This window comes from Arvicola amphibius, chromosome 3 (assembly GCF_903992535.2).
Source record: "Arvicola amphibius chromosome 3, mArvAmp1.2, whole genome shotgun sequence".
NCBI lineage: Eukaryota > Metazoa > Chordata > Mammalia > Rodentia > Cricetidae > Arvicola > Arvicola amphibius.
This window is the reverse complement of record NC_052049.1, coordinates 131,997,002-132,023,519: the sequence shown is the minus strand read 5'-3', so window position 1 is coordinate 132,023,519 and position 26,518 is coordinate 131,997,002. Positions and strand designations below refer to the sequence as shown.

Below are 26,518 nucleotides of genomic sequence, written 5' to 3'. Positions count from 1 at the left end.
TGAGACAGAATGGACCCCCCCCCCCCACCGCCCACTTCCCGGTGAGCCTGGAGTTCAGGGACAAGCAGCACTGCTTGGTGCCCACATGGATTACACTTCTGCCTGGGCCTTTGATTATTTCCTTCAAACAGCCTACCAGTAAGCCAGTGCATTAAGGAGAAGGAGCACTTGGACAGGAGCCAGAAAACTCAGGCCTGACTGTGCTCTGATAGCTACACAGACAAATATCTTTGAGCTGGTCAGTTCCTCTGTAGGCTTCACTGCCTTTTCTACAGAATATGTTGTTTGGATTGGATCCACGTCTGACTCTAAATTTATCTAGTTTCCCCCCACATTGCATGGTTTCTTTTTTACATTTAAAAGTAGAGTTCCTTTACTTTTAACCTAGGTAAAAAGATTGTTTCCACTAAGTGTGTGTGTGTGTGTGTGTGTGTATATATATGTGTGTGTGTGTGTGTGTGTGTGTGTGTGTGTGTGTGTGTGTGTGTGTGTGTGTGTTATTGACTGCCAAGAACAGATATTTTAAATCTCCACTTGTCCCAGTCAGGTTCATTAAGCCACTATTCTTTAGACCACCGTTTCTCAAGGCGTGGTCCCAGGATGAACATCATCAGCACTAGCTGAGATTTTAGAAGGGCGTATTCCCAGGCCCCTATACCTACTGAATCAGAAACTCTGGGGCCAGAGCCCAGGAATTTATATTCACAGACCCTTCACAGAATTCAGAAGCATCCAAATATGACAGCCATTATTTTCAATTGTATTGCAAAACATAGAATCTAAGATAATTTCAAAGAAAAATCACAGCAGTCAAGCAAATATAGCATTTATCAGGTATCTCATACCATTCTAAGTGCTTTCTGCATATATTTTAATTTGACCTTGCAACAAGGCTAGTACTATTAATTCATGTCTTGGAAACTAAGTAAAGATAATATTGCAGGTAGGCCCGTATATACAGAAAATGCCAACATGGTTCTCAAGCCTTCAATCCCATTGTCCCTGAATAAACAATACCACTACCCAAGTCTCCTTTTGTTACTGAGCATTTAAATCCTTCCTTTTCCATTCCGGTGTATTAAAATAACTATACCAGCAACTGATTCATAATGATCTAATTCTGTTTCAAGTGGGCATGGAATATAAAGCCATTATTAATTTTAAGAGTGTTTCAAATGTTACAACTTTATAATGTTTGACCTCAATTTTAATTTTGAATCAAACTAGAGAAGAATTACTATCAAAAGAAAAGAATGTGATACCTATGAGCAGCCTGAAAGCAGTGCCCTCAAATCACCTCCTTAATTAGAATTTTCAGAACTTAGACTGTGTCATCTAATAAGTTTCCCTGCGGGTTTGTGACATTTTTCATCCCATCTATAAGTGTTTGCAGTGCGGCCTGTTAGAAGCCTTTACTTTCTCATAGACTCCCTGACACGGGGTCAAGTAACATGACTAAGTTAATATAGTCATGAGCCATAAGCATCAAAGGGTTTAAGCAACATCCCCTTTACTGGGTTAGCGTCAGACTTGAACTAAAGCACAGGCTGATTTCACACCACAAGGCTTTCTGTAGCATTTAAAAGAACAAGCCAAGCTTTCTTCTGCTCCATGGTGAATGCACACAGTGAGGGCAGCAGTTGAAGGGTAAGGGATGACAGTATTCCTTTATTCTGCACAGAGGCCTGCTAGGCTTCTGCTAACTATTCCTTCACCAACAGTCCATGACTCTCTTAAGTTTATGTGTGTATATTTAGAATGCATGTAAAGATGATATGATCTATGTTAGAAACTAGACATTCATTTGTAAAACTGTATAGTTTGATTTTTACAGACAGAGTCTATGATAATCAAATTCTCAGAAAGTAAAAACAAGCAATTAGAGCTGAACTTATTAGTAGCCTTGAAAGACCAGCTCTCAAGGCTACTCCCAGGATTTGAAGAAAAACTCCACGGCATAGCAAAACTGATCTTAAGATTTTTCTATCTGAGGGATATGGAATAAATTCACACACATGCTGTTCTGGTCATGCTCTTTATTTTTCTGTCCTCTAATTTCTTCTAAGTTCTAATTCTTTCTAGTTCTCCTTTGTTTCAATTCTCTCTTGCTTCTTCGTTCACCTAGCCTAAATACACTTTTTACAGGAGGCTTGAGGCAATAAGAAAAAATTACAAGAGTTACATCTCATTGGTCATAACATATTCCTTGGGTAAATGATAAAAGCAGAGCCATTTACCATGGCAACACAAGGTTTCAAGGTTTCTGGTGTAAGACTGATCAGAGACCAGGGGCACAGTGCCCAATGAGACAAGCTGCAAGACACAGGGTCTTATCAGCCAGACTTGGCAAGCAAGGAATTGGCAAGTTTCTCTAGGTTGCTTTGTGTTAATAACCTTGGTTAGACATCTGTAACTCTGACATTGTGCATATCTGTAAAGTTTTTAGCTTATCTATTTACAGAATAGTTAAGTATTTAGTCTAGTTTGAACTTGCTCTGAGGTGAGAATGAGCTAATTGTGTGCAGTTTGTCTCAGACTGGGGAGAAATTGTTGTTTTCTTGTCTTAGTCTGAGTAAAAGGAACAAAGCGGGCTTTTAAGTGTCTCACAGTCCTTGTGGGACAGTAGATCTAGTTATGAAGCATATCCTAGTATATTTTCTATATATCAAAATTATACAGATTAATGAGAAGTCATCTTCCTGACCACCCACAATATATGTGCCCATAAGATTGAGATGCAATCATGAGATTGCATATGCATATCACATGAGATTACACACTACAATGCAGGTATCGAAGAGATACCATAACTGCTTTTGTATATGTGAAATTACAGACAGGAACAACAGTTTCCAGAGTCAGTGGTTCCACCGGCCTTTTTCAGATGGGATTCTCCTCCATCAGAGAATCATTCCTCTGGTGGGTTGACCTCTGAACACTAGTTGTAACCTGCTGCAACTCCCATGGCTTCTGACATGAACTCACATTTAACATACATAGAGAACATTTTCTATGAGTGGGACAGATTAGTGTTAAACATTGTTACAGGTAGCTTCCATTGTCAACTTGACAGAGCCCAGCATTATCCATGGAGTCTCATATAGAGGTAATGGGTGACCTGTAAAATTTCAATATGGCAGATTGGACATAATTGAAGAAAGAACAGAAACAGAATTGAGCCTCATTTCCTGCTGGGTCTGGTGCAATGTTTCCCACAGTGCTCATCTCTAGTGCAGTCATACAGACAGGTACTTCTTAAGAGGGAGGACAAAATAACCTGGCAAGAACCTAAGAAACCTAAGAGAGCAGAGCGAGCAACCTCACTAAGCAACACTGTTGAGTATCAGCTCATCCCATGCAATGAGTTTGCTAGGGTTTGCAATCCAGGGAGAGGGATCCACACCCTCCTCTGTGTCTCACCTGCACAAAACATGTTTCAGATCATTTCTGACTCCATTCTGAAGTAGCTGCCATGAATTCCCTATTTTCCCGGTGAGAACTTTCCCAAGTTCACATGCATCTGGCAAGAAAGTCTGCATTGCTTCCTTTTATGTCATTACCTCACTTTTACTTACTAATTTCAAAAAGTAGGGAAATGATTCTAGTCTGGCAAAAACAAAAACAAAACAAAAAAAATAAAGAAAACCTAGAAGAGGTGCTAAAATTTTGGATAATAGAGTTTGTGCTAGGAGCTCTGTGCAGCTGCCATTCATGGGGTTCTTCTGTATTGGGCCTGTTACATATTCTCTCACAACCCTAGGAAGCAGTGTTGCTGTCCATACAAGGGGCAGATGGAGGAAAACTAAGACCTTTGGTTCCTTGGTGAATGATGCAACACAGCTTCCCTCCCTCACATGATTGAAAGACATCATTATAGAAAGACCCGTGGAGCTGCAAATATTGGGGAGGGTGTTCACTCCCAGGAGGAAGCACAGTGTAAGGGCCCCAAAGGGCTCTCCCCTTGAACTGCCCCTTACATCGTACATGTTTTCAAGCAGTAGATGGTAGATCAGGTCACAGTGGTGATTTGGACCAAAAAACCAGAGGCTGTGCCTCTTCATCATTGGTCCCCACAGGCAAACAGTGAGTGTGTTCAGGTATCAATCTGTGTGCCCTGGAGGTTCTATGTGACAATCTGAGCAGAGTACAAATAATCAAATGTGTCTGCCAGACTTTGATGTGCATCAGTGAAAAAAGATGCAAATTCTGCCCCTTGAATATGGCACTGGGTTCCGTGGGAACATCCCCAAGTAAATAATAACACAGGCTGGACCAATGTGCAAGTCCAGTTATCCTCCCAGAGCACTGGTAGACTTTTCAAAATGCCTTTAGCGACCCAGTCTGCAGATTGCTCTTGGTGTGACTGTTGCTGAAACAGGTGTCTCGACTTGTGAATTAGCATAACAAAATGGTTTCCTTGTGGCAGCAGCCCATGAAAGAATCGGTGCCATCTGCATTTATCTGAAGTTTGGTTTCTAATATGCACACAGAGAGTCAGCTGCTTCCTTGTGTCATGATGCCGATTTGATCCTGAGGGTGCCTGAGGGAAACATGTCCACCATTTCCAAGGAAAACATACATCAGCAGGGCAAGCTAAAGCAACGGCATAGATTGCTTTTCTCCTCCCCACCTCCATGGATTATTTCCGTTTCTCACTAAGTAAAAAAAAAAAAAAAAATCAAATGTGCACATAAAAAACTGCTTCCCAGAGCATTGTGTGGCAGAGCCTGCCGGGACAGAAAGCCACCAGGCCCTGTGGGCACATCTGCTGTGTTCTTGAATCACCTCTGCTAGAGCCTCGCTTCGGCTGGAAGTTCCCTGTTTTCTTACCTTAACCCGTATGTAGCAACCAGAGCCTGCCGCAGACTTATATCTCTGGCCCATCTGCTTTACCACCTGGGAGAGCAGGAGCCGTCCAGGCTATCCTTCCATCTTGATTCAGCACAAAGCAAATGGTGCAGAAGGCTTCTTGTCCACACTGAGATGATGATAGTAGAATCCTCTTAAGAGCTGTCCTAAAGCCATGGAGGCAGTTCTTCTTAATGAATACCACAGAGCCATAAGCCTCCAGCAACTCAAGCCCACTGTAGCTCCGTACTGTCGGTAGCTACCAGGCTGGGAGTGTGACTTAGCTGCTAGAGCGCTTGCCTCACCCTGGATTCAGTCTCCAGCACTGAATAAAAACCAAGGTGTTGGTGCACACCTATAATCCCAGTGTCCAGAGGTGGAAACAGCAGGATGAGGAAGTTTAAGGTCATCTGTAGGTGGAGGTTGCTTGTTCATTTTCTGGCTGCCCAGACCTGAAATAAACACACAGAAACTATATTAATTACAACACTGCTTGGCCTATTAGCTTAGGATTCTTATTAACTAATTCTTACGTTTTAAATTAACCCATTTCTATTATTTTATATTTTGCTATGAGACTCATGGTTTACTGGTAAGGTTTTGATCTGCATCTGTCTCCCTAAGCGGCTACGACTTGACTCCATCCTCCTTTTCTCCTCTGTCTCTGCTTGAAAGTCCCACCTTGCTCTATTCTGCCCTGTCGTACATCAAGGCATCTTTATTCATTGACCAATACAAGCAACACATACACAGGACTTCCCACATCAGTCGTCCTTGACTACTTAGTGAAAAATTCAAGGCTAGCCCAGACTGCATAAAACCATGTCTCAAAAGCCAACAACAAAATTTGCAATAGATAGACAATATATACTTCAATCTATCTATCTATCTATCTATCTATCTATCTATCTATCTATCTATCTATCTATCTTATTTATTTATTTATTTATGCATTAGGTCCATGAAGACCTTCACCAATTAAAAGAGAAATTAACAAAATTCTCAAGTGAGGAGACAAGAGACCCACTAGACATTCAAAATCTTGAGACAGCAATCCAAAGGACTGAAATGGGGTTAAAAGTAAGTAAAGCTTTGGACAGCAAACAAAATACTGGGAAGAGAAGAGAGGGCCCGGTGGTTCTCATGGGTCCCCATGTCGTTCTTTAGCAGAACTGGGTTTAGGGTGACCAACAGGCTATCTTTCTCAGATGGCTGCTTGAAGCTCTTGTAGGAGAAAGACATTATTCCATGATGGTATGCGGGTCAGATCTACATAGCCAAGCTGCTTACTGACTTTGGTGCACAGTTTCACTTGGAATGAGGGCTGCGGGTCATTTAAGCTTTGAGTCTCAATTGTTCATTATGCTTTTTGGGACATTTGAAGTAATTTGGCCTTGAGATGCCTAACCTTAGGCACGCAATAACACATAGTGTTCTGTACGTTTTGGGGGGCTTAATTACACGATTCAAAGTATTGACCTAATGAAATGAAGTAAATTAGCTAAGTATTTACATCCACCATAATGGCCTGAGCTTTGACTTTTCTGTAACAGATTCACATTGAGAAGTATCTAGATGTTGTAAACCACCAGGTGTTAATGGCTCCTGTGAACGAAAACTTACATTCTCCTATGACTACCAAATGGTAAGTAAAATAACCACGTTACAGCCCAAAGTAAAGAACACCAAGAACCTTTTATCCCTTGGATGAAATGCCTGACATTTGTCAGCATTTGGAATTTAGACATTGTAGGCTACTCTCAGTCTTACTGCTTGGCAGCATGACAATTGCTGGGGTCCTATGTTGCTGTTGCTTTTGGTGAGAAATGGTTAAAATTCTTCAAGGAAACATTTAAATGAAAACAGGTTGGGGTTTGCACTGTTTAGATCACATGATACTTGTTTACTCTTCTGTACTTCCATGTGTGCTTTATTACTTAAGTGATTTGGGGACTGGAGAGGTGGCTCAGACGTTAAGAGTACATATAGCCCTTCTGGAGGACCCAGGTTCAGTTCCCCACACCCACAGTAGGCGGGTTCAGAACTTCTTGTGACTCCAGCTCCAGAAGATTTAACACCCTCTCCTGGCCTCTGTGGATGCCTCCATCCCCTAGTAAACACAGTGCATACAATTCACACAAACACATATAAAGTCAATCTTAAAAGTAATTTTGGTATCTATAGCAAGTAAAAAAAAATTTAATATAGCTTAGTTGAAATACCCCCTATGTAATATATCTTAAGAGGCGATTTATTGAATTCAGACTGAGTTTTAAAAAGCAGTCTTGCCATGGGGCTCCTACCGAGTGAATACAGATGAAGCTTGGTAGTTAGTCTTTTAAGTCCCTGTGGCTCCTCTTTGTGTTCTGCATATGGACCCAGCTTATGTGACGGATGGATGGTTAGCAGTAAAGGCAGGGCTCCGAAACTCTGCAGAGAGACATGGGGAGGTGTGGCAGAGCCAAGTCCCAGTGCTAGACAGTGGGGAGCAAAGCTCTGAGAAGGCGTCACTATTGCCTCCCCGTCTCCCACATGGCGGTAGTAATGCAGGTATCTGTTATCCTTTTTTAGAGGTTACCCTGTCCTGTCATCCCTGGCTCCCTAGCCTTGTATACATAAGCATCTGCCTATCAGGTTATGCCCTATTCACCACAATTTTACCCTCACTTCCTAGATGGAGTACCATATAGGTATTAATTATTAATATTTTGTAACAGATTATCCAAGCTTAATCTCTTAGGACAGCAAAACGTATTATCTCATAGTTTGTTGTCAGGAATATATACAGACACAGCCAAGCTAAGAGCCTCTGCCTCAGGGCCCCTCACAATCTAGGTGCTGACTGCAACAGTCCCCTTTAAGACAGCATGGAGCAGGGAGGGCAGCTGCATGAGAAATGGGTGGGAATCGGTGTTCAGCCTCAGTCACACAATCACCATTTGCCTTTCAAGCCCATTATCACATGCAATCATATGAGGTTCTCATTCTGAGGACTAGAAGAAAATCCATTCCATCTGGGAGCCTCTGGAAGCAAAAAGGGCCTGGGAATGCCAAGTGACAGGAATATCGTGTCACCAGCACGGTCGCTTCAAGTGACAGTGATCCTTCTACTTCAGACTCCCTCGTGTTGGATTTCAAGAGTGAGCAGCCGTGCCTGGCTTCATCAATGGTTCTTTGCTGTATCTCTACACCAAAGCTCCATACCCCACTTTTACCTGGTGTTTGACTCTAAAGTCTCATTCTCCTTCGTTTTCATGCTGAGTAGGACCATCTTGTCAGCCCATGTTTACCCAGCTTATGGAGTCTTCCAGGAATCTGTGCTCTGGATAGCACTGTGGCTCGTGCTCTATGGTGCTGTATAATGTTTTACTCTTTTGGCTTTTTTGGGGGGCAACCACCCAGTTCCCAAATAAATCACACACGGAGGCTTATTCTTTCTTATAATTGCCTGGCCTTAGCTGGGCTTGTTTCTAGCCAGTTTTTCTTAACTTTAAATTATCCTGTCTATCTTTTGCCTCTGGGGTTTTTCCTGTTCTTACTTCTATGTATCTTACTTCCACTCTTACTCCATAGCTTGCTGGGTGACTGCTCCTGAATCCTCCTCCTCTCCTCGTTCTCTTCTTGCTCCTCGTTCTCCCTCCTCCCAGAGTTCTCCTTCTATTTATATTCTCTGCCTGCTAGCTCCGCTGATCCTAGCTCCTGCTTCGTTATTGGCCATTCACCTCTTTATTAGACCATCAAGTGTTTTAGACAGGCAAAGAATCACAGCTTCACAGAGTTAAACAAATGCAATGTAAACAAAAGTCACACACCTGAAAATGACACTATGGGATTCAAAAGAATTTAAGTTCAGAGCAAAGACTCTAACTTGGTGAAAATTGAAGTGCATGATAGCACCTGGGTAGATGGAGGCTCAAGCCCAGCCTACTGGAGCGTGGGAGGTTACCCTAGGCAATTCTAGAGAGTCCACGGGTAAAGTAGTTCATGGACTCAGGCATACTGAAAGGAAAAGGGAGGGTTTTCTGAGGAGAATAAGATAGCACACATGAAAACCACAAAGAGAGTGATCCCAGAAGGTCTGTTCATCAGGGAAACAAGTCAGCTTGGTGGAGGGACATGGAAGAAAAATGAGCAGGTAGAACAGGGGACAGACAGGGCAAGAGTAAAGTCTAAACTCACTTTCTTAGGAAGGAGGAAGTGCTGATGGCTTTGTGTTGGTTTGTGACTGAATGGAAACAGTGTTTTGTAAAGATGACTCTGGAAGGGTTATTGCCAGCGGCTGGGGACAGTCTAGAGACAAGCAGCTGGGTTGCCAGCAGTGGCCTGCGAGTCATCAGATGGCTTATCTGTCACTCGTTTATCCAGCAAGCATGCGTTGACCAGCTGTTATTTGTTAAGCATGCTCTTAGATACAGGAGCTGTGTCAGCCACAGACCTCGTCCTTCTGATGGGAGGTGTTGATCTAGAGGAAGATGTTCACAGCGGGCAGTGAACGGAAAGCTTGATTTGAAATATCTGGAAAGAAACTCAGTGCACTTGACATTAGATTGAAATAAGAAGAGTGAGACTCAAGAGTGACCCCAAAACTTTGGGCCTGGGCCACTGAGAAGAGAGGTGTTGTGTGGATCTAAAATGTTGGCAAAGGGAGAGCAGCGGGTGGGAAAACGGGCCAGGTTCTGTTTTGACCTTGAAGCCGCTGCTGCTGCTTCCTTCCTTCCTTCCTTCCTTCCTTCCTTCCTTCCTTCCTTCCTTCCTTCCTTCCTTCCTTCCTCCCCTCCTCTTCCTCCTCCTTCTTCTCCTTCTTCTCTTTCTCCATCCTTTTTCTTCCTTCTCCTTTTCCTTCCTTCTTTCCTTCTCTTCTTCATTTCTTCATCCTCCTCCTCTTCTCCCTACTCCTCCCTTTTTTTTGTCAGAGAAAACAACTGGATTTAAAATTTAGTTTAATGAAAGCAGCGTCTTTTCAATACTGCAGTTTGTAATCTGAAGCAGTGTGGTGTCAGGACTTGCCCTTTGCTCCATGGGCTTCAGCTTCCACTGCACGGTCTCCAGCGCTCGAGGCAGGTGCTGGATGTGATCTCTTCTGTGGGAGTCTTTGTGACAGTTTCAAGGGCTGGGCCTTGTGAATCTGAAGGGTGGGTGCAAACATCTTCATTGTGTCTTTCCCCCAGTCATGACACCCTTTTGTATTTCTGACCCTCATAATAAAGCGCTGCTAAAGGATTTGGAGTCCCCCATAATATTGTTCAGATTGTTCTAGGCTGAAACACTTTACCTGGAATTCTTGATTTTGTGAATTTGCGATAAGTCCATTCTGTACAAATGAGCAATCCCACACCTTTTGTCAGTCTGGAGTCTGCCTGGGGGCCTCTAAAATACTGAGCTCAAAACCTCGGTCAGAATTGTAGGAATTCTCCTCCTTTTTTTCATAATTTACTTATTTTTATTTTATGTGCACTGGTGTTTTGCCTGCATGAATGTTTATGTAAGGGTGTCAGATCTTGGAGTTATAGGCAATTATGAGCTGCCCTGTGGGTGCTGGGAATCGAACCAGGAACTGAATTGGAAAAGCAGTCAACCTCTGAGCCATCTCCCCAGCCCAGTAGTTCTTTTCTTTAGAGGCTTCATAGAAAACAAACTGACAAACACTACTACTACCAGGTGATCAACACCTACAGTAACTGATGTCGACAGCATTCCAGCCAGGGCTGCGTCGTGGGTTACCGCATCTGCTGTATCCAGCCTGAACTTCCCTACCAACCGAAGCTCAACTTAGAGCTTCTTCATGCTGAGAGACTGGGTTTGGAATAGGTGACACAGGAGACACTGGGTTTTAAGGCCCAGGAGGCTTAGATGAGACGCTAAGGTTAAGACAAGACCACATGCTGACTTTGAAAAGGTCCTGGAAAGGACAGGGCCACACGTGTGTAGTTCCATGAGAAGCTTTCCAAAGCTTTACTTTGATGTGTGTTGCCTGAAGTCAGTCCTGCCAGCCCAAGACTGAGTAAGTTGCACAAGATCACATGACCATGAAGTCTGCAGGAACTGTCAAAATCCCAGTCTTCTGAGTCTAATGCTATTGAAAGAGAGTATAACGGTGTTCACAATAGTTTTCACTATCTTTAAATTCTTGAAGGAAATCCTGGTAAATCTAACCAAAATTAAAAAAAATAAAAGCTCTTGAATTAAACAATTCAGTGAGATAAAACATGCCAGCCCATACTGATTGAAAACTCTAGTTTGGGGTCATTTATAATCTTTTTAAAAATATGTTTAAAAACATTTTTATTTATTTACTTGTGTTTATGTGTGTGCACACATGTGAGTGCACATGTGCCACATCACATATGTGGAAGTCAGAGGACAACTTGAAGAAACTGGTTCTCGCTTTTCACTATGTAAACTGTGAGAATCAAATCAAGGTTCTCAGACTTGGTGGCAAAGTTCCTTTACCCAGTGAGCCATCTTTCCAGTCCTCATTTTATAGTCTTAATTTTTAAGTTTAGGATTGTCACTTGCAAATAGGCTAAGTAATAACTGGCAGATTGACTGGTCCACTTATTCTCTGAAAACAAAGACTCTATAGGGAAAAATAAAAAAGAGTCTTGGAGAAGAAAATATATGGAGTTATACACCACTGAGTGTACTGAGTCTTAGTTTGAAATCAGAAGAAGCCACAGAGACACAGCTGGAGGCCAATGCAGATGACAGGCAGGTCAGGAGCAGGTGGAGTCAGTGTGTGTCAAAGTGTCAAGTAAACATAAACATCTGGTAAGAGCTTCAGAGTGAAGGGCATGGCTAAAAACCACCAGAGGAGGCATCTGTCACCAGTGAAATAATCCAATAGGTGAGCTCTCCTGTCTTGAGTGAGCTCTGGCTTCTTGTCTCATCATATGAAAGGGTCTGGGTGTTATGTGAGGGCTGAAAAGAGCTAGCCAGTAGCAAGTGGAATAAAACAACATTTCTGGGGAGACACCTTTTATCTGGCTCTCCTCTCTTGCCAAGGCAAGTCCTTTCCCCTTATTAGGGTCCACTAGAAGAGTGGAAGAGGATCTGGACCAGGTCATGGGGTTGGCATCCACATGTGGCCACTGGGTATTCGCTTTCGGGTCCTATACAATTGTGTAATAATGGTCCTCCTCTCAGGAAGGTAGGAAGCCTGCCAGGTTTCTTGGATCCCCACAAGCCTGGAGGAGGTGGCAAGAGCATCCCTTGGACCTAGCTGTCAGAGTATGGTGCTAAAGTGAGATGCAGCTCGAGATGAAATGAGATGGATCAAGGTCAAAACACTAGAACGATACTCAGTGATTCTTCAGGGAATCCTGGGCTGTGCAATCTGCTTTGTGTATTATTTTCTGCAGACTCTGAACCCAAGTCTGTTCATGACAGTCTCTTAGAAGATTCCATTCACAAGAATATGGCGCTGTACTTGTGCTGTTTAGTTTTTACTGTCAACCTGGCAGGACCTAGGGTTGCCTTGGAAGAGAGTCTTGACTGAGACACTGGCAGGACCAGGTTGGCCCATGGCCATGTCTCTGGGGAACTGTCTCAATTGTTGGTTGGCATGGGAGGGCCTGGCCCACCATGGTGGCCATCCCTGAGCAGGAGGTCCCGGGTTTTATAAGAAAACTGGCTGAGCAAGATGGATGCTAGCTGGTTCTGTGCTCCTCCCCAGTCTCCGCTTTCAGCTTCCATCTCCAGCTTCCTGTCCTGACTTCCCTCTGTGATGGACTTTAACCTGAAACAAACCCCACCTTCCCAAGTTACTTTTGGTCCTGGTGTTTGTCACAGCCATAGGAAAGCCAACTGGGACACTTGTACAAAATAATTCCAAGTTTGTTTCTTATGTGAATAGAATCCTTATGCCTTTCTTGTAGACACCTAGTGTCACCTTGCACACACCTGTCTCCTGGTCATAGTTCTCAAACAAGTGATTTTCTGTTACTGCTTCCTAGTCAGAGGTGCTGAGGTGCCAGAACCTGGTGTCCCTAACACAGGTGATTTGTGCTTGAAATCCCTGGGGTGAGCATGCACCCATGATCAGTACTCATTCAGCTGCACGGAGGGTCAGCCTCTGCATGATGAAGAGCCTGGTCCTAAATGTCCTGTTCCCTGTGGTTCTGAAAGGCTAGAGTAAGCCGTTGCACTGTGCTGAACCAGGGCTGGGAACTGGTCAGTCAGGCTGGCAGGAATCCCCAGTGTCTCTCAAACTAAGACTGCTGCAAATGTCCTGGGGCAGTGAGTCCCTCTGAAAGGGGAAGCAAGCAGCAACTCCCCTGTAGGCCTCTGGTACCCCTTTGCTAGGGGGGCACCGGTGCTGTGAGTACCCAAGAGTTAGCATTGCCTGGACCCACGAGGCTTTCCTCTGTTAAACACACTGGAGCGGTGGGAAGTACACATTCTGCACTGAACACCTAGGAAAGTGATTTAGATCAAAAGCACCACAATTGTCATCCCCCCTTGTCACCATGATCCCTATCAGTGCCAGTGTTTTCACAACACGTCACAGTTTGCATTACCTCCTTTAAAGGTTTCCTCATGTGTGTGTAGGGCTGTAGGTGTGTGTATGCACATGTATGTGTACAGAGGCCAGAAGAGGACTTCAGGCATCCTCTGTCACTCTGCTGTGTTCCCTTGAGAGTCTCTCACTAATTCTGGAGCTAGGCAGGCATGCAGAGAGCCTCAGTAATCCTCCTGATTCTGGCCCCCAACAATGCTGAGGTTAGAGGTACGGAGCCATGTCTGACTCTGTGTGGGTGCTGGGGATTTGAACTCTGGTCCTCATGCTTGTTCATCAAGCGCCTTTACCCACTGAGACATTTCCCTACTCCTAAGGATTTTCTCTCTTTTTGTTTTTGTCAAGACGGGATTTCTCTGTGTAAGAGCCCTGGCTGTTCTGGTCCTCCCTCGGTAGACCAGGTTGACCTCGAACTCACAGAGATCTGCCTGCCTCTGCCTCCCAAGTGCTAGGATTAAAGGTGTGTGCCACCACCACCCAGCACCAAGGACTTTAAACATAAGAAATTGATGCTTCCCCTTTCTTTAAGTCCATGAGGTTGATATTTTCCCCATGAAGAAAGTGAGACTTAAGTGATAGAGGTAGCCAGTTGCAAAGCCCACATTCAAGTCCGGATCAAATGTCTGCCATCTGGTACCCTCCTCTTACTCCATAGCTTGCTCTTCACAAATGTGGCTTTCCTTGTAACAACACTAGTTGCTACTACTCAAGAGGAAAATGTGGTGGCAGAGTCGTACCAACGGTCAGTAGGTACACAAAGGAATCACTGGCGCTGGCAAGTGCAAGGCTTTCCTGCCAGTCCTTCTAGTGATAAGGACATCATCAAAGGAGCCGTTATAATCTGGGCAGTGGGACTGTCTTGTATAATTCACTCTGACCGCCGTGCCGGCAGTGGTGCCGGGTGAAAATGCACTGCTTGTGCCCCTGTTGCTGCCAGACAGGCTTCCTGCCCACACTGTTCTTAATGGCCACGTGCCACTCATTGACACTAGCAGAATGGCTGCCATCTGGACCAGCACTGTCAGGAGCTTTTGCTTTATACACGATTGTGGTTGTGTTTGAGGGGGGCAAATAAACAAGAAAACAAATGAGTAGCAGTGAGGACCAGCAGACAGAAAAGAGGCATCTCTCAACAGTGAGTGCGGATGAGGAAGACTCGCTTCACTTAAGAGCAAAACACTTGGATCCAACCTGTTGTTCCGGTTGTCCTATGCAGGACACAAATCTCAGCATTGCACTACAACGTATAAGACGTGTGTGTTTGTGTGTGTGTGTGTGTGACTCACACTCAGGGGAGGAGGGTAGGGTTTTGTGTATGTGCCAATACTGACCGGTCTACATGAGGGGCACCCAGATGTCTAATAAGTGATATTAAATAGTGTCATAATAACATAAATACCATTTACAGCAATTCACCAAGAGACTCACTCTGGCAGGGGAGGGGCAGAGTTTCTTGTTTTCATGCTCTCCACTAAGTCCCACAAGAAGCCGTGTTTGCTGCATACAAAACCAGCTTAGCTGGGAGGTAGAAAGAAGCTGCAAGCCAGCAGGGGCTGCAGGATGTCAGAAGCATGGTGGAGAGCACCGGGTTCTCGCTGCCTTGGATAGCCCCTGTCTGGCCACATTTTCCTTCTTTAAAGATCTCCTTTAGACATTTTTTGAGACAGATCTCAGATGTGTTGACTGAGCTTTGATTTGTGTGCGGATGTCTTGATTTCCCCTTCAGTTTGGGACATGGTTTTGCTAGACAGAAATTCCAGGTTGCTATGTGTTTTCCATGTTTTGAAGATTTCAGTCCACCTTTTCTTGCTTGCCTGGTTTGTGGAAAGAAGTGCCACCCGATCTGGACTCAGTTCCGCCCTCATGGTAAGCTGTGCTTTCTCTCTCCCAAGACCTCCCCTTTGTCTTTGTTTTTGTGCCTTGTGAATTCGATATGCCTACCTATAACTGTTGGTACTTATCCAGGCTGGTATTTCTGAGATTACTGGATGTCTCACGAATTTCAGCAAATTCCCAGCCATCACGACTCACTTTTCTGTTCTTTTGTCCTTTTCCAGGGTTCTCATTGGTAGGTGCCCCAGGTTCTTGAAAATGCTGCTGTTCTGCTCATCCTTTTTCCATCTCTACACTTTGGTGAATTTGCCCCCTTTTTGTACTGATAACCCTACCAGAGGCATTGTTTATTTCATACATCGTGTGTGGATGTAGCATTCTGTTTCGATTCCATCTCAGGTTATTAGGAGCCACACTTATCCGTTTTGTCTTGCATGCTGTCTCCCTTGTCCATTACTTCCTTAGCATGTTAGTCATAGCTATTTTATGTTCTGGGTTGGATAATTCCAAAATATTCACCATCACTAAATCAGTTTCTGGATCTTAATATGTTACTCTAAACAATATTTATTGTCCTTAGCGTACTTCAGTGTTTCTGTCAGACGTGAAGTGTTGTAGGGGGAATGGGCTACATAGACCTTCATTGCAAGGGGTCATCTGACTAGGAGTTATGCAGTGTTTACCCTTTGCTGTGCCTATAGATCTCTGCATATTCAATTTCCCCCTGTATTTCTCTGTCTCCACTGTTGTCTCTGGGTTTCCTCAGAAGTTTTAGAGCCCAAACCCTGCAGCTCTTTCATCTGCATCCCTCCACTGCACAGGGGTTCTGTGACGTCCATGTAAGCTGTGTGAGGAAGTAGTCTATGTTCCTGTGGGAAGGTCTTTCAGGTGTGTGTGTGTCCCTGAGCTATCATCTGCACAGCTTTCTTTCAGCACTTCCTGCTTCTGCCTTCAGTGAGACAAGAAGGCTAGATGGATTAGGATCACTATGTACAGTTCAGACGAAATACTTTTCCCTGAGAGCTGACTTTGAACACAAATGCACAAAAAGCAGAACCGCAGGAGCATTTCAGAGTGGGTGTGTCCCTTCATCTAGCTGGAAACAAGGCGGAGGCCTTTCCTCTCGTGCCCATGGTGAGAAGATGATGTGGACCCTGAAGTAAAACATGGACCTTTAATTGATGAGCATCTCTGCAGTGAGCCTCCAGCAATTTGTCAAGCGGAGTTTAAGTGCCTCCCCCATGGCTGCAGCTCTGCATCTGTGCTGGGGCTCCTGCTCAACCACTCTGAGTTGTCAGTCTTTGAATCTTAGCATCTTGCTTTTTCACGGCAGCCTTTTGCCCAGTGGTCACAATCCTCTGGTGGATGCAGGAAGTGGTATTTTGTCTGCTTTTTGCTTATTATAAGGATAGATGTGATCATATTCATCATCTTTAACATGTTAGAGAAAAATCTAGAAGTCTAAGTTGCTCTTTAATGACAATTGTGTTTGTTTTTGTTTTTCAAGTCAAGGTTTTTCTGTAGCTTTGGAGCCTGCCCTGGAACTAGCTCTTGTAGTTAGACCAGGCTGGCCTCGAACTCACAGAGATCCATCTGCCGCTGCCTCCCGAGTACTGGGATTAGAGGCGTGTGCCACCACCGCCCGGCCTTTAATGACAGTTGTGCAAAAGTGGACATCATAGTAAAACCAAGAGATTGAGTTATATTGGTGGTCGTATTTTATTAATTTTGATTGTTTGACCATGTTATAGAAATTGAACCTGCATTTATATGTAAAAATTAAGTTTAATATGAGACATATATCCTCATTCTTACAATTTTACATTGCTCTGGAGCAATCTACTGCTTAGTAAGGAAAACTCTTCACTAGCTCTGCAACTATTGCAACTGCAGAGATTTATTTATTTTTTTAATTTAATTTTTTTATTAAATTATATAATTTTACAAATTTTCACCTCCTCCCCTCCTCCCATTTCCCTTCCCCTCCCCCTATCCCAACTGCAGAAATTTAAAGAATATATTTACCATTGGCTATCCTATCATTTATTGAACAAAATATAGCACTACTCTCTCTCTCCCAAGATATGCTTTATGTCTAACAGCTGTGTCAACTGTTAGATGTATAAGCAGAGCCAGAGCTGGTGCTTTTTGTTAGTGCTTCAGGGTCCTTATCAGATAGGGAAATTCTTGTGCTTAATGAAACAGCTGCAGGTTATAGTAGCCACACTGCTAAGGACTGCCCTAGTCCGCTGGAGTCACCAATAGAGTATCTCTTACAGAGCACAATCCTAAGTAGGAAGCGTTGTTTTACATTCCGATTTGAGAGCTTTTGGAGCTACAGCAGATTTTAAACCTCTTTTCTGTTTACTTAGGATGCTTCCAACTGTAATTGACCAGAAAGCCTTTACTTTCCCCATGGAGCCTGAGGATAAACTTTGGCGACCTCAAAAGCAGCACGGTTCATTTTCACATGGCCTTACAAGAGCAAAGGTAGGAACCTATGAGACAGGCAGCCAGTGGGGAAGGCAGGTGGGGGAGGGGTGAGGCCAGAAGGAGGGGAGGCCAGGGTAAGAGGTTCCTTCAGGGATAATGAAAACATTCCAGAGTTATATAGTGGTGAGGGTTTATGACTCTGTAAATGCACCACTGAATGTACACATTCAAAAAGGGAACCTGCTACTTGATAAATTATATCCCAACAAAACTGCGAATTTTTTTCTAAGGTGACATTTCTAGTATTTGGTGGTGACTGTGGTGGAGAAGGTTTCATTCAGCTTACACCTCCACAGCACTGTGCATCATCAAAGGAAGTCAGGACAGGAACTCAAACAGGGCAGGAACCTGGAGGCAGGAGCTGATGCAGAGACCATGGAGGGGTGTTGCTTACTGGCTTGCTCCTCATAGCTTGCTCAGCCTTCTTTCTTAAAGAACCCAGGACCATCAGCCCAGGAGTGGTACCACCCACAATGGACTGGGCCCTCCCCGATCAATCACTAATTAAGAAAATGGCTCACATATCTGTTTTTTATTTTAAAACATGATAAAATAAAATATAATAAGATAAAGCAAAAGCCATCATATTGCAGTTAGACACGACAACCTCACAGGAGGAAAGGAGTCCCAAGAACAGGCACAAAAGTCAGAGACCACTTGTTCTTACCATTAGGAATCCCATAAAAATACTAAGCTAAATGTTATAATATATACACAGAGGGCCTAGGGCAGACCCATGTAGGCCCTGAGCTCGCTGCTTCAGTCTCTGTGAGAAAACTGCTAAATTTTTAAAAAGAGTAAATATTTACATTGTGTTTTTAATTTTTTTCCTTTGTTTTCCTTAAAAAATACCAATCCAAATTCCCCTTCCATCCCCTCCTCCCAGTTTCCTTCCTCTCCCTCCACAGACCGTCCCCCACCCCTCCATCCCTAAGGGGGTGCCATGCACCCCACCCTGTGGAAAGTCTAAGGCCCTCCCTACTATGTCAAGGTTGAGCAAGGTTTACAGCCAAAGAGAATAGGATCTCATGAAGCCGGTATATGCAGTAGAGACATATCCGAGTGTCACTATCAGTGGCCCCTCAGTCTGCCCCAGCTGTCAACCCCCTTCAGAGGGGCTTGGTTGTTCCCATGCTTGCTCACTCCCAGTCCATTTGGAGTTGGCGAGCTCCCAAACTCAAGCAAACTGTCTCAGTGGATGACCCCCTCATGGTCTTGAATTCCTTGTTCATACTCTTACTCCTTCCACTCTTCAACTGCATCTTGGGAGCTCAGTCCAGTGCTCCGATGTGGGTCATTGCCTCTGTTCCCATCTGTTGTTGGACAAAGGTTCTATGGTGATATTTAAGATAATCATCAGTCTGACTACAGGGTAAGGTCAGTTCAGACACCCTCTCCTCTATCTCCAAAACATATAAAGAACTCAAGAAATTACATTGTGTTTTAAATTAGGCAATATAATACATATTTTGATCTGTTTCTATAATTTGCTGTTACTGTTGTTTTGGATGTGTCTATAGCACAGTTAATTTCTCAGCAAAAGAACTTTCTTCAGAAGTAAATCAGTCAAAGCACACTTTTTTTCCAAACAAAGCTCAGAAGAAACATGTTCTGCTTCTCTGCTGAGCACGTTTTTCAGCTGTAGGAACTTCCTGGTGCAGTCTTGGGGGTCTTTGGGAACCACTTGATCTGCAGATAAAGATGGTTTGGCTTCCTCTTTTCTCATTTGCTGCCTTGATCCCTGCAGGTGGTCTGCTCAGTAGGAATGGAAAAAGGAGACATCTTGCCTTGTTCACTGCTTTAGTGGAAATGCCTGGAGTTCTCCACTTAACAAGGTGTTGACTTTGGGCTTGCTGTAAATTCCTTTACTATGCTGAGATATTGTTGCCCATATCTCTGTTCTCTCCAGGAGATGATCCTTTCGTCTATTTATGTGGTGGATTATGTTTATTGATTTGTGCATATTGAACCATCCCTGAATGTCTTGGATGAAGCCAACTTGATCATGGTTGATACTCTTGTTGATGTGTCATAGAATTGGATTTATTAATACTCTATTAAGAAGTTTTTCACTTTTGTTCATCAGACATTTTGTCCTAAAATTTTCTTCCCTTTCCCTTTTTTCTTTCTTTGTTTGGCTTTGGCATCAGGGTAATTCTGGCTTGGTAGAAGAAATCTGGTGATTTTCTTTCCTTTTCTATTTTAGAATACTCTGAAGGGTATTGATGAAGTTCTATGAAGGTCTGGTAGAATTCTGTACTAAATTTATCCGGCCCTGGGCTTTTTTAGCTGGGAGACTTAATTACTACTTCTACCTAACTGGGGATTATGGATTTATTTAAATTATTTACTTTTCTAGGCTTAGGTAGTTTGTATGTTTTTGTTTTTGTTTGTTTTGTTTGTTTGTTTTTAAAAAGCTCATGAGGTCTCTGGCTTTGCCTCCATGGAGTGTTTTTTAGTTTGGTTCTGATTCCCTCTTTGTTTTAGTCGGTTCAGTCCTCTCCAACAGACTATCACAGACCAACATGAAAGAAGTCTGCCTCTTTTAGCTACTGATGCTTCAAGGCCCAATCCATATGCTGGCAGATCGGGTATGTGTTGAGGGCCCATCTCCTAGTTTGGCACTAACTACATTTCTGAGGCTCCACCCTTATGATCTACTCACTGAGCATAGCCCTTGCCTCCTGTCAGCACCACAGCAGGGCTAAGCAGATTAGCAGATGCTGTGGGGAAGGAACATGCAGTGGGTACTGGCCATCCCAAAGTAGTCATAGATCATTGCCCTTGGGAGCCTAAATATCATTACTTTGGAAATACCAATATGTCTAATGTTCAGGACAATCCTCGAAAGGGGCGTTGTCATTATTATCAGCTCATTTGGAAAGAGACCAAGGTACATGATGCTGGATATATTTCTAAGAGCTCACACCTTAGGAGTGTCTGAGTCGGGATTCAGAACCCAGAAATGCAGGGCCACAAAGCTGTGCTTGTACCCACTGTGGTATTCTTTTTATGACAGCTTTATTGACTTCAAATGTCCATATCATAAAGCTCTCTACTTTACAGTGCTTAGTTGGGTGGAGTTTTAGCATATCTACAGTTACAGTCTGGGGAAGAAACCCTTCCTATAACTACTTATATTACCTTCCATTTTCCTTGATGTAATTGGCTAGTGAACTGCATGGCTATTTTTTTTTCTTTTTAAAGGTTTGTCATTCTTTTAGATTACAAGCTCAATGAGTATAAAATCTTTGCCAGTTTGTCCATTGCTGTACCATGCCAGGAGACCCTCGATAAGTATTTTTTTGAATTGAGTAAATGAAACCACCATAGAGGCCACCAAAGCTGTGCTCATCCCAAGTTAGGCATCCATGCAGGCTACTCTGCACTCACAGGCAGCCCACTGGTGCCTCTGTCATGGCGGGGCATTCAGCTGGTGCCTCTGTCATGGCACTTGCTACATTTGACTCAGACTCTGTGGATTGCCAAGGATTGTTAAGGACCTGTTGGGTTGGGGAAGGATATGTCAGGTCTCTGTGGCGCAGACATTACAGTTGAGTCAGAGGAGACAAATCATCAATAGAAGAGCAGACCATGATAAAACGCTGCAGAAAAAGAGACAGTATGCTGCAGTAGGGGAGCTCACACTTCCATCTTCCTCCTATTCAGTAGCTGCTGCCTCTAGAACATTTCTAGGTTTTTGTTTGTTGAGGTGTGTATGTGTTTTCTGCTAAGAAACCTGGGAAGGGCCTCAGTTGATTCACAAGACCAGAGACTGGAGGCCTCCGACTTAGAAAAGCAACAAAAGTATCTGAGATTAGGACTATTGTAAAATGGATAGTTGTTATTATTATTCCATAGGAAAATTAAACATTGGTCAGACATTTGTTTTTTCCATGAGAGTTTTGAGTCCTGGTAAATGACCATGAATATAAAGACAAGAAAATACATGCTAACGGGTGCAGCACTGTGTTCTCTGGACTGGGGAGCTCTGTTTAGAGAGGGGTGTGGACCTCTCCCTCCCTGGCATGTTTTATCCCTAGATATTGATGACTCTGCCTAATGGCACACGCCTTTAATCCCAGCACTGAGGGTCAGAGGCAGGTGGATCTCTGAGTTCAGGGCCAATCTGGTCTACACAGAGAGTTACAAGACAGCCAGAGATAGATTCTTGAGAAAAAAAAAAAAAAAAAAAAAAAAAAAAAAAAAAAAGGTGTATCTGTGGCCAGGTGCGGGGACAGCAGGCTCCTGCACCGGCGGGAAGCCGGGACTTGTAAGTCGGTGTAAAATCCAACTGGGTGATTCCAACCTTTGATCACTGACTTTTAAACCAGGCAAAGCCCAGTTGCTTTTTCATACTGCCTCTCTCTCCCCAAAGTGAATAGCTGGTTTTGGAATTCTAATTCTTGCCAAAAAAGCTTAGATGACAATTAGGAGTTGCTCAGCTGTAATTAAGGATCACACTAAGAATTGTATCTTAAGCTTTTTAATATATGAAAATCTTAAGTCGTTCAAAATACCTGACAATTTAAAAAAATTACAGGAGCAGGCTCACCTTTGTAAAGGCTCCTCTTGAAATAAACATAGAAGCAGTGGTGAGGTATTAGTGAGTGAACTTGGACTCGAAAGCCTTATTTTCAGAACTACAGATGCATTTCCTGTCGCTGTGACAGAAGCAGTGTGAAGAGGGAACCTCGTCTGTGGCCACTTAAAGGCACAGTCCACCTTGGCAGTGCGAGGTCGCATGCCTGCAGGAAGTGGAGAGAGTGCTGCTGCGCAGCTAGCTTTCTCCTCTGCATTCAGTCCGAGACCCCAGCCCGAGGGATGGCGCCACCTCAGGCAGGATGGTTCCCCCTTCCTGCCTGATATCTAGACACACCCTCAGAGACACAGGTTTCCATGTGCGTTTCCATGGTGATCCTATAAGCAGTCAAGTTGACACTGAAAAGGAACTATTACGATAGACACTGTGGATAGAATCTCCAGACTTGCGTCTTAGAATACTCCATTTTTCTCTAAACTCATCAGCCATACATAACTTACCAACAATGCATGCTTACTACAACAGTAACAAATGGAAAACAACACAGAGCTGCTGGACCAAAGCTAACCTCCTCATCCCCATTCTCCACCAAACTGCCTGGCCTATGTGTTCCTCCAGATGGTTATTTTGTTTGCAGTAATACACCCAGTACATGTACATAAGCAGGTAAATAGGATTTGAATTAAGTGTGGATTTTTAAATTTTACTGGATGATAATGGTTTTGGACAGTCTCCCCATGTAACCCAGGCTAGCCTCTCACTCACTGTATCTTGACTTCCCTGTGCTAGTATTTTAACTGAGTACCATCAGGCCCAGATGAAGCATTATATTTTGAATATAAATAAAAATAAAATATGTTCTTTGTGTACAGATGCTATATAAAAGTATGTTCCCATAATTATTCTCAAAATATATGCAATTTCAAAAATAACTTTGAGATAGCGCAGTTTAACCTGCAATATGATATTTTTCCGATTTTTTTCCTGTTGAATATCTAAAACAAAAGAATGTGACCTTGTAGATTCCAGGGTTGAGTTTGAAGAGCTTAAAGCGAGTAAGAAATATCATTTGGTGGCTATTTTTATCATATATATGTATGAGGGGTTTTTGTTTGTTTATCTCTAAACTCCTTCTGGTGTCACACAGCTGCGGTCTCCATGCCTTGGGAGGCCGGTCAGGAGAAACATTTGAGCCAGTGAGTTTGAGGCCACCTTGGACTTCATAAAGAGATTCTGACTAAACCAAAACCAGACAAACAGCAATGACAGCAGCCAAGTGTGATACCACTTGCCTGTTTAGGGAGTTGGAGGCAAGGGGATCAAGGCTAGCCTGAGTTAGTGTAGCAAGTCTGAAGCTACCTGAGTTACATGAGACCCTGTCTCAAAACAAACCCAAAGTATAAAGGAAAAGAAAAACTTTATTGTTGTTCATCATATATTCGTTTTTGTTTCAGTATAGAACTAGTAGATTTTGCCCTAGGAGCTCTCAAAAAGACCAGAGCCCCAGGATAATGTTTGATGTTTATTATAGTCACACCACTTGAGAAGCAGAGGATTGTATGTCATCAATTTCTTTACCAGATGTCTCAGGAGGCCCTTGTATGTGGCCGTCACTCTGCTGGGTGCTGTGGGAGGAGTGTGTGGAATGAGTTCCCAGGCAGAGGACGCTGCATTCATAAAAGACTGGGGGCAGGCAGGGCGCGAGTAGAATGAGAAGTGAATAAGCTCCAGCCTGATTAAGTGGTGGATGAGGCGAGCTAGGCACTGTGGTCTGATCAGAATATGCTCTTCTGAACTTGGCTCGAGAGTCTGAGTAATGTGTGGGGTGATGGGGAAAATAGAGGCTTTCAGCAGCCACATAACAAATAACCCAGCCCTCCATTCATAGGTGTACAACAAATGAGCTGTTTCTGGGTTGCTGGTGGGGTATCTCCATCAGAACACACAGCCCACATGATTCCAGCCTTTCTGTATAAGTGTCTGTCATTTCTTCAGCCCCCAGTGCCCCAGGAAGGTCAACCCCAAAGCAGTGCCAGGCATGGCATAACATAATAAGAAAACAGTATGTGAACGGCCACCTTCTCTGCTTACATTTTACAGTTGTTAACCTCGACCATTTTTGCTTCATCTATTTCTACTGAAGTGTTTTAAAGTACAGACCTAATGACATTTCACCTCTTAATGCTTTTAGCATGCATTTTTAAAATGAGTTTCCCCCCACTTACAATACTGTTATCACACCTAATGCAGTCAACAGTGCTTGTGGATGTAATACATCTCAACTCATACTTAGATTGCCCCCATGAGTCCACAGATGGCGCCCCATGCTCTTTATCAAACCTGGGACATGGAGGTTTTCCTGTTGGCATTTCACTTCTAAAGCAAGGACACCAGCTTGTGGCTGTCACCTGTGTAGAGACAGTTTGGAACCCAGCGCAGGCTCTGTATGGGGCACTGCATGGTTTGAACTGGCTTCCTGGCTTCACCACTTGCTAGTCACGCTTTGACCAGTCCCTTGCTGTCCCTGTGGCTTGGCCCCTTACATGCATGGTGGGGGTAACAACAGTGCACAGCTTGTAGGGCTGCTGCAAGGGTAACAGGTTCCATGTTCCCAGTAGGGCTCCACATGGCGAGCACTGAGCAGGCACAGGTGTTCACGATATCTCTGGGGAACCTGAGGCCTGAGCCACTCCACCTCTCTGCTCTCGTGAAGCTCACGTTCTAGTTGGGGTAGGATAGACTAGGAACATAGAACAAAACTCAACTTGAAAATAAATATACAGCACATTGGCCTCTTCGACTGTAGGCTGTGTTCTGAAGTGTGGGGTCGCAGAGAATTTGACAATTGGAAAGGTTTCTGAATAATGACCTACACCAGATTGGAAACTGAACACACAGTGACTGGGAGGTGTTCCTTGGCCTCACTTCCTCATTTGTACCGTAACGCTAACTTCACTTGTAAGTCACATTAGAATTGTGTGCTACACGTGCTCCTGCTGCCATTTGTTACAGTTTAGTTGGTGCGCATATGTACTATACACTCTTTGAAGCGGTTTACAGTTAACAGTGTAGCTGAGTTGGAACTGAAGAGACATGATTCCTACTGAGTCAGGACTGTCTGTCTGGCCTTAGACCTGGAAGCCTATACCACTCATGACATTTCCATGAGAAGATCGATTAATTGCAAATTTTTGCTTATATAATTTTTTCCAGAAGTATAAACTACTAGCAAGACTTTTTACAATCACTTTCTTACTTTGTGTGGGTTTGGGAGCACCTGTGCCAGGGTGCACATGTGGGGGTTGGGATGGCTGTGGGCGTCAGAGTCCATTCTTTTCTGTGCCATCTTGCCAGCCAGCTGCCTATATTTTATTGTAGGGTGTGCTATAGTTAACTAACATCTTGAAAGAGGCACCCCAATTTCAAATGCTAGCCACTATTCTCTGGTCACAACATCCAAAAGAATCCATAGCAAGGGGGCCATGGAATGAGCAGCAACCTGTGCGCTGTAAAAAGTCAGTTGGGTCCGTCTGCTCTGGAAGCCCGTGAAGGGGCTGAAGGTCTTACACTAGTAGTCAGTGCAGGCTGAGTTCTTATGGAAAATAAAAAGCATGTGCTGTCATCAGCACAGGAGGCCGAGTGTGTGTGTGTGTGTGCGCGCGCGTGTGTGTGTGTTTAAGGCCAATTTGAGCAACACAGCAGGACTTCAATAAAGAGTTGGGGTGTTACAAATATTTGGGGGTTGGTGAGATGGTTCTGCAAGTTAAGACCCTAGCCTCCAAGCCTGATGCCTTAAGTTGGATCGCCGGCACCCACATCCCAGAAGGGAAAACCCGACTCCTTCGAAGCTGTCCTCTAACATTCAGCACACACTCTCAGAACCCCTAAATAAATAGATGAATAAATAAACAAATGTAATTAAAAGTTTTAAAAAGTTGCACAGCATGTCACCCGTGGCACAGCACCCTGTGAGCTAACAGCTGAGTTACGGGGCAGATTATTAGAGCAGAAACACAAAAGGCTTGTCTTTTCCCACTTCATTCATGTACTAGTTTTCACCCAGATGTTTTGGGACAACGTTGCTGTACGCTGTGCGCTGTGCATTGTGCGCTGAACTCACAATCCTGAGACAGGCATTATGCAGACAGTGGGGCAGGACCCGTCCGTACAGCAATGTGGGAAGCCTGCCCTGAACTTGGGGTTCTGGCTGTGTCAGAACCAGGAAGTGTATCACTCAGACCACCCCAGGCTGCTTCTAGCAACTCTTATTGCTGTGAGGACCGGCA

The 26,518-nt window shown here is 43.9% G+C and overlaps 1 protein-coding gene across 3 annotated transcripts in view; it reads left to right on the top strand.

Moving 5' to 3' along the window:
• Iqch (IQ motif containing H) overlaps window positions 1-26,518 on the top strand; it is a 194,021-nt gene that overhangs the window by 3,321 nt on the left and 164,182 nt on the right. For all 3 annotated transcript variants that reach the window (XM_038323380.1, XM_038323379.1, XM_038323378.1), the window contains exons 2-4: window positions 5,806-5,928; window positions 6,402-6,493; window positions 17,569-17,686. In XM_038323380.1, the coding sequence (XP_038179308.1) occupies window positions 5,806-5,928; window positions 6,402-6,493; window positions 17,569-17,686 (333 nt within the window). The remainder of the gene's footprint in view (window positions 1-5,805; window positions 5,929-6,401; window positions 6,494-17,568; window positions 17,687-26,518) is intronic.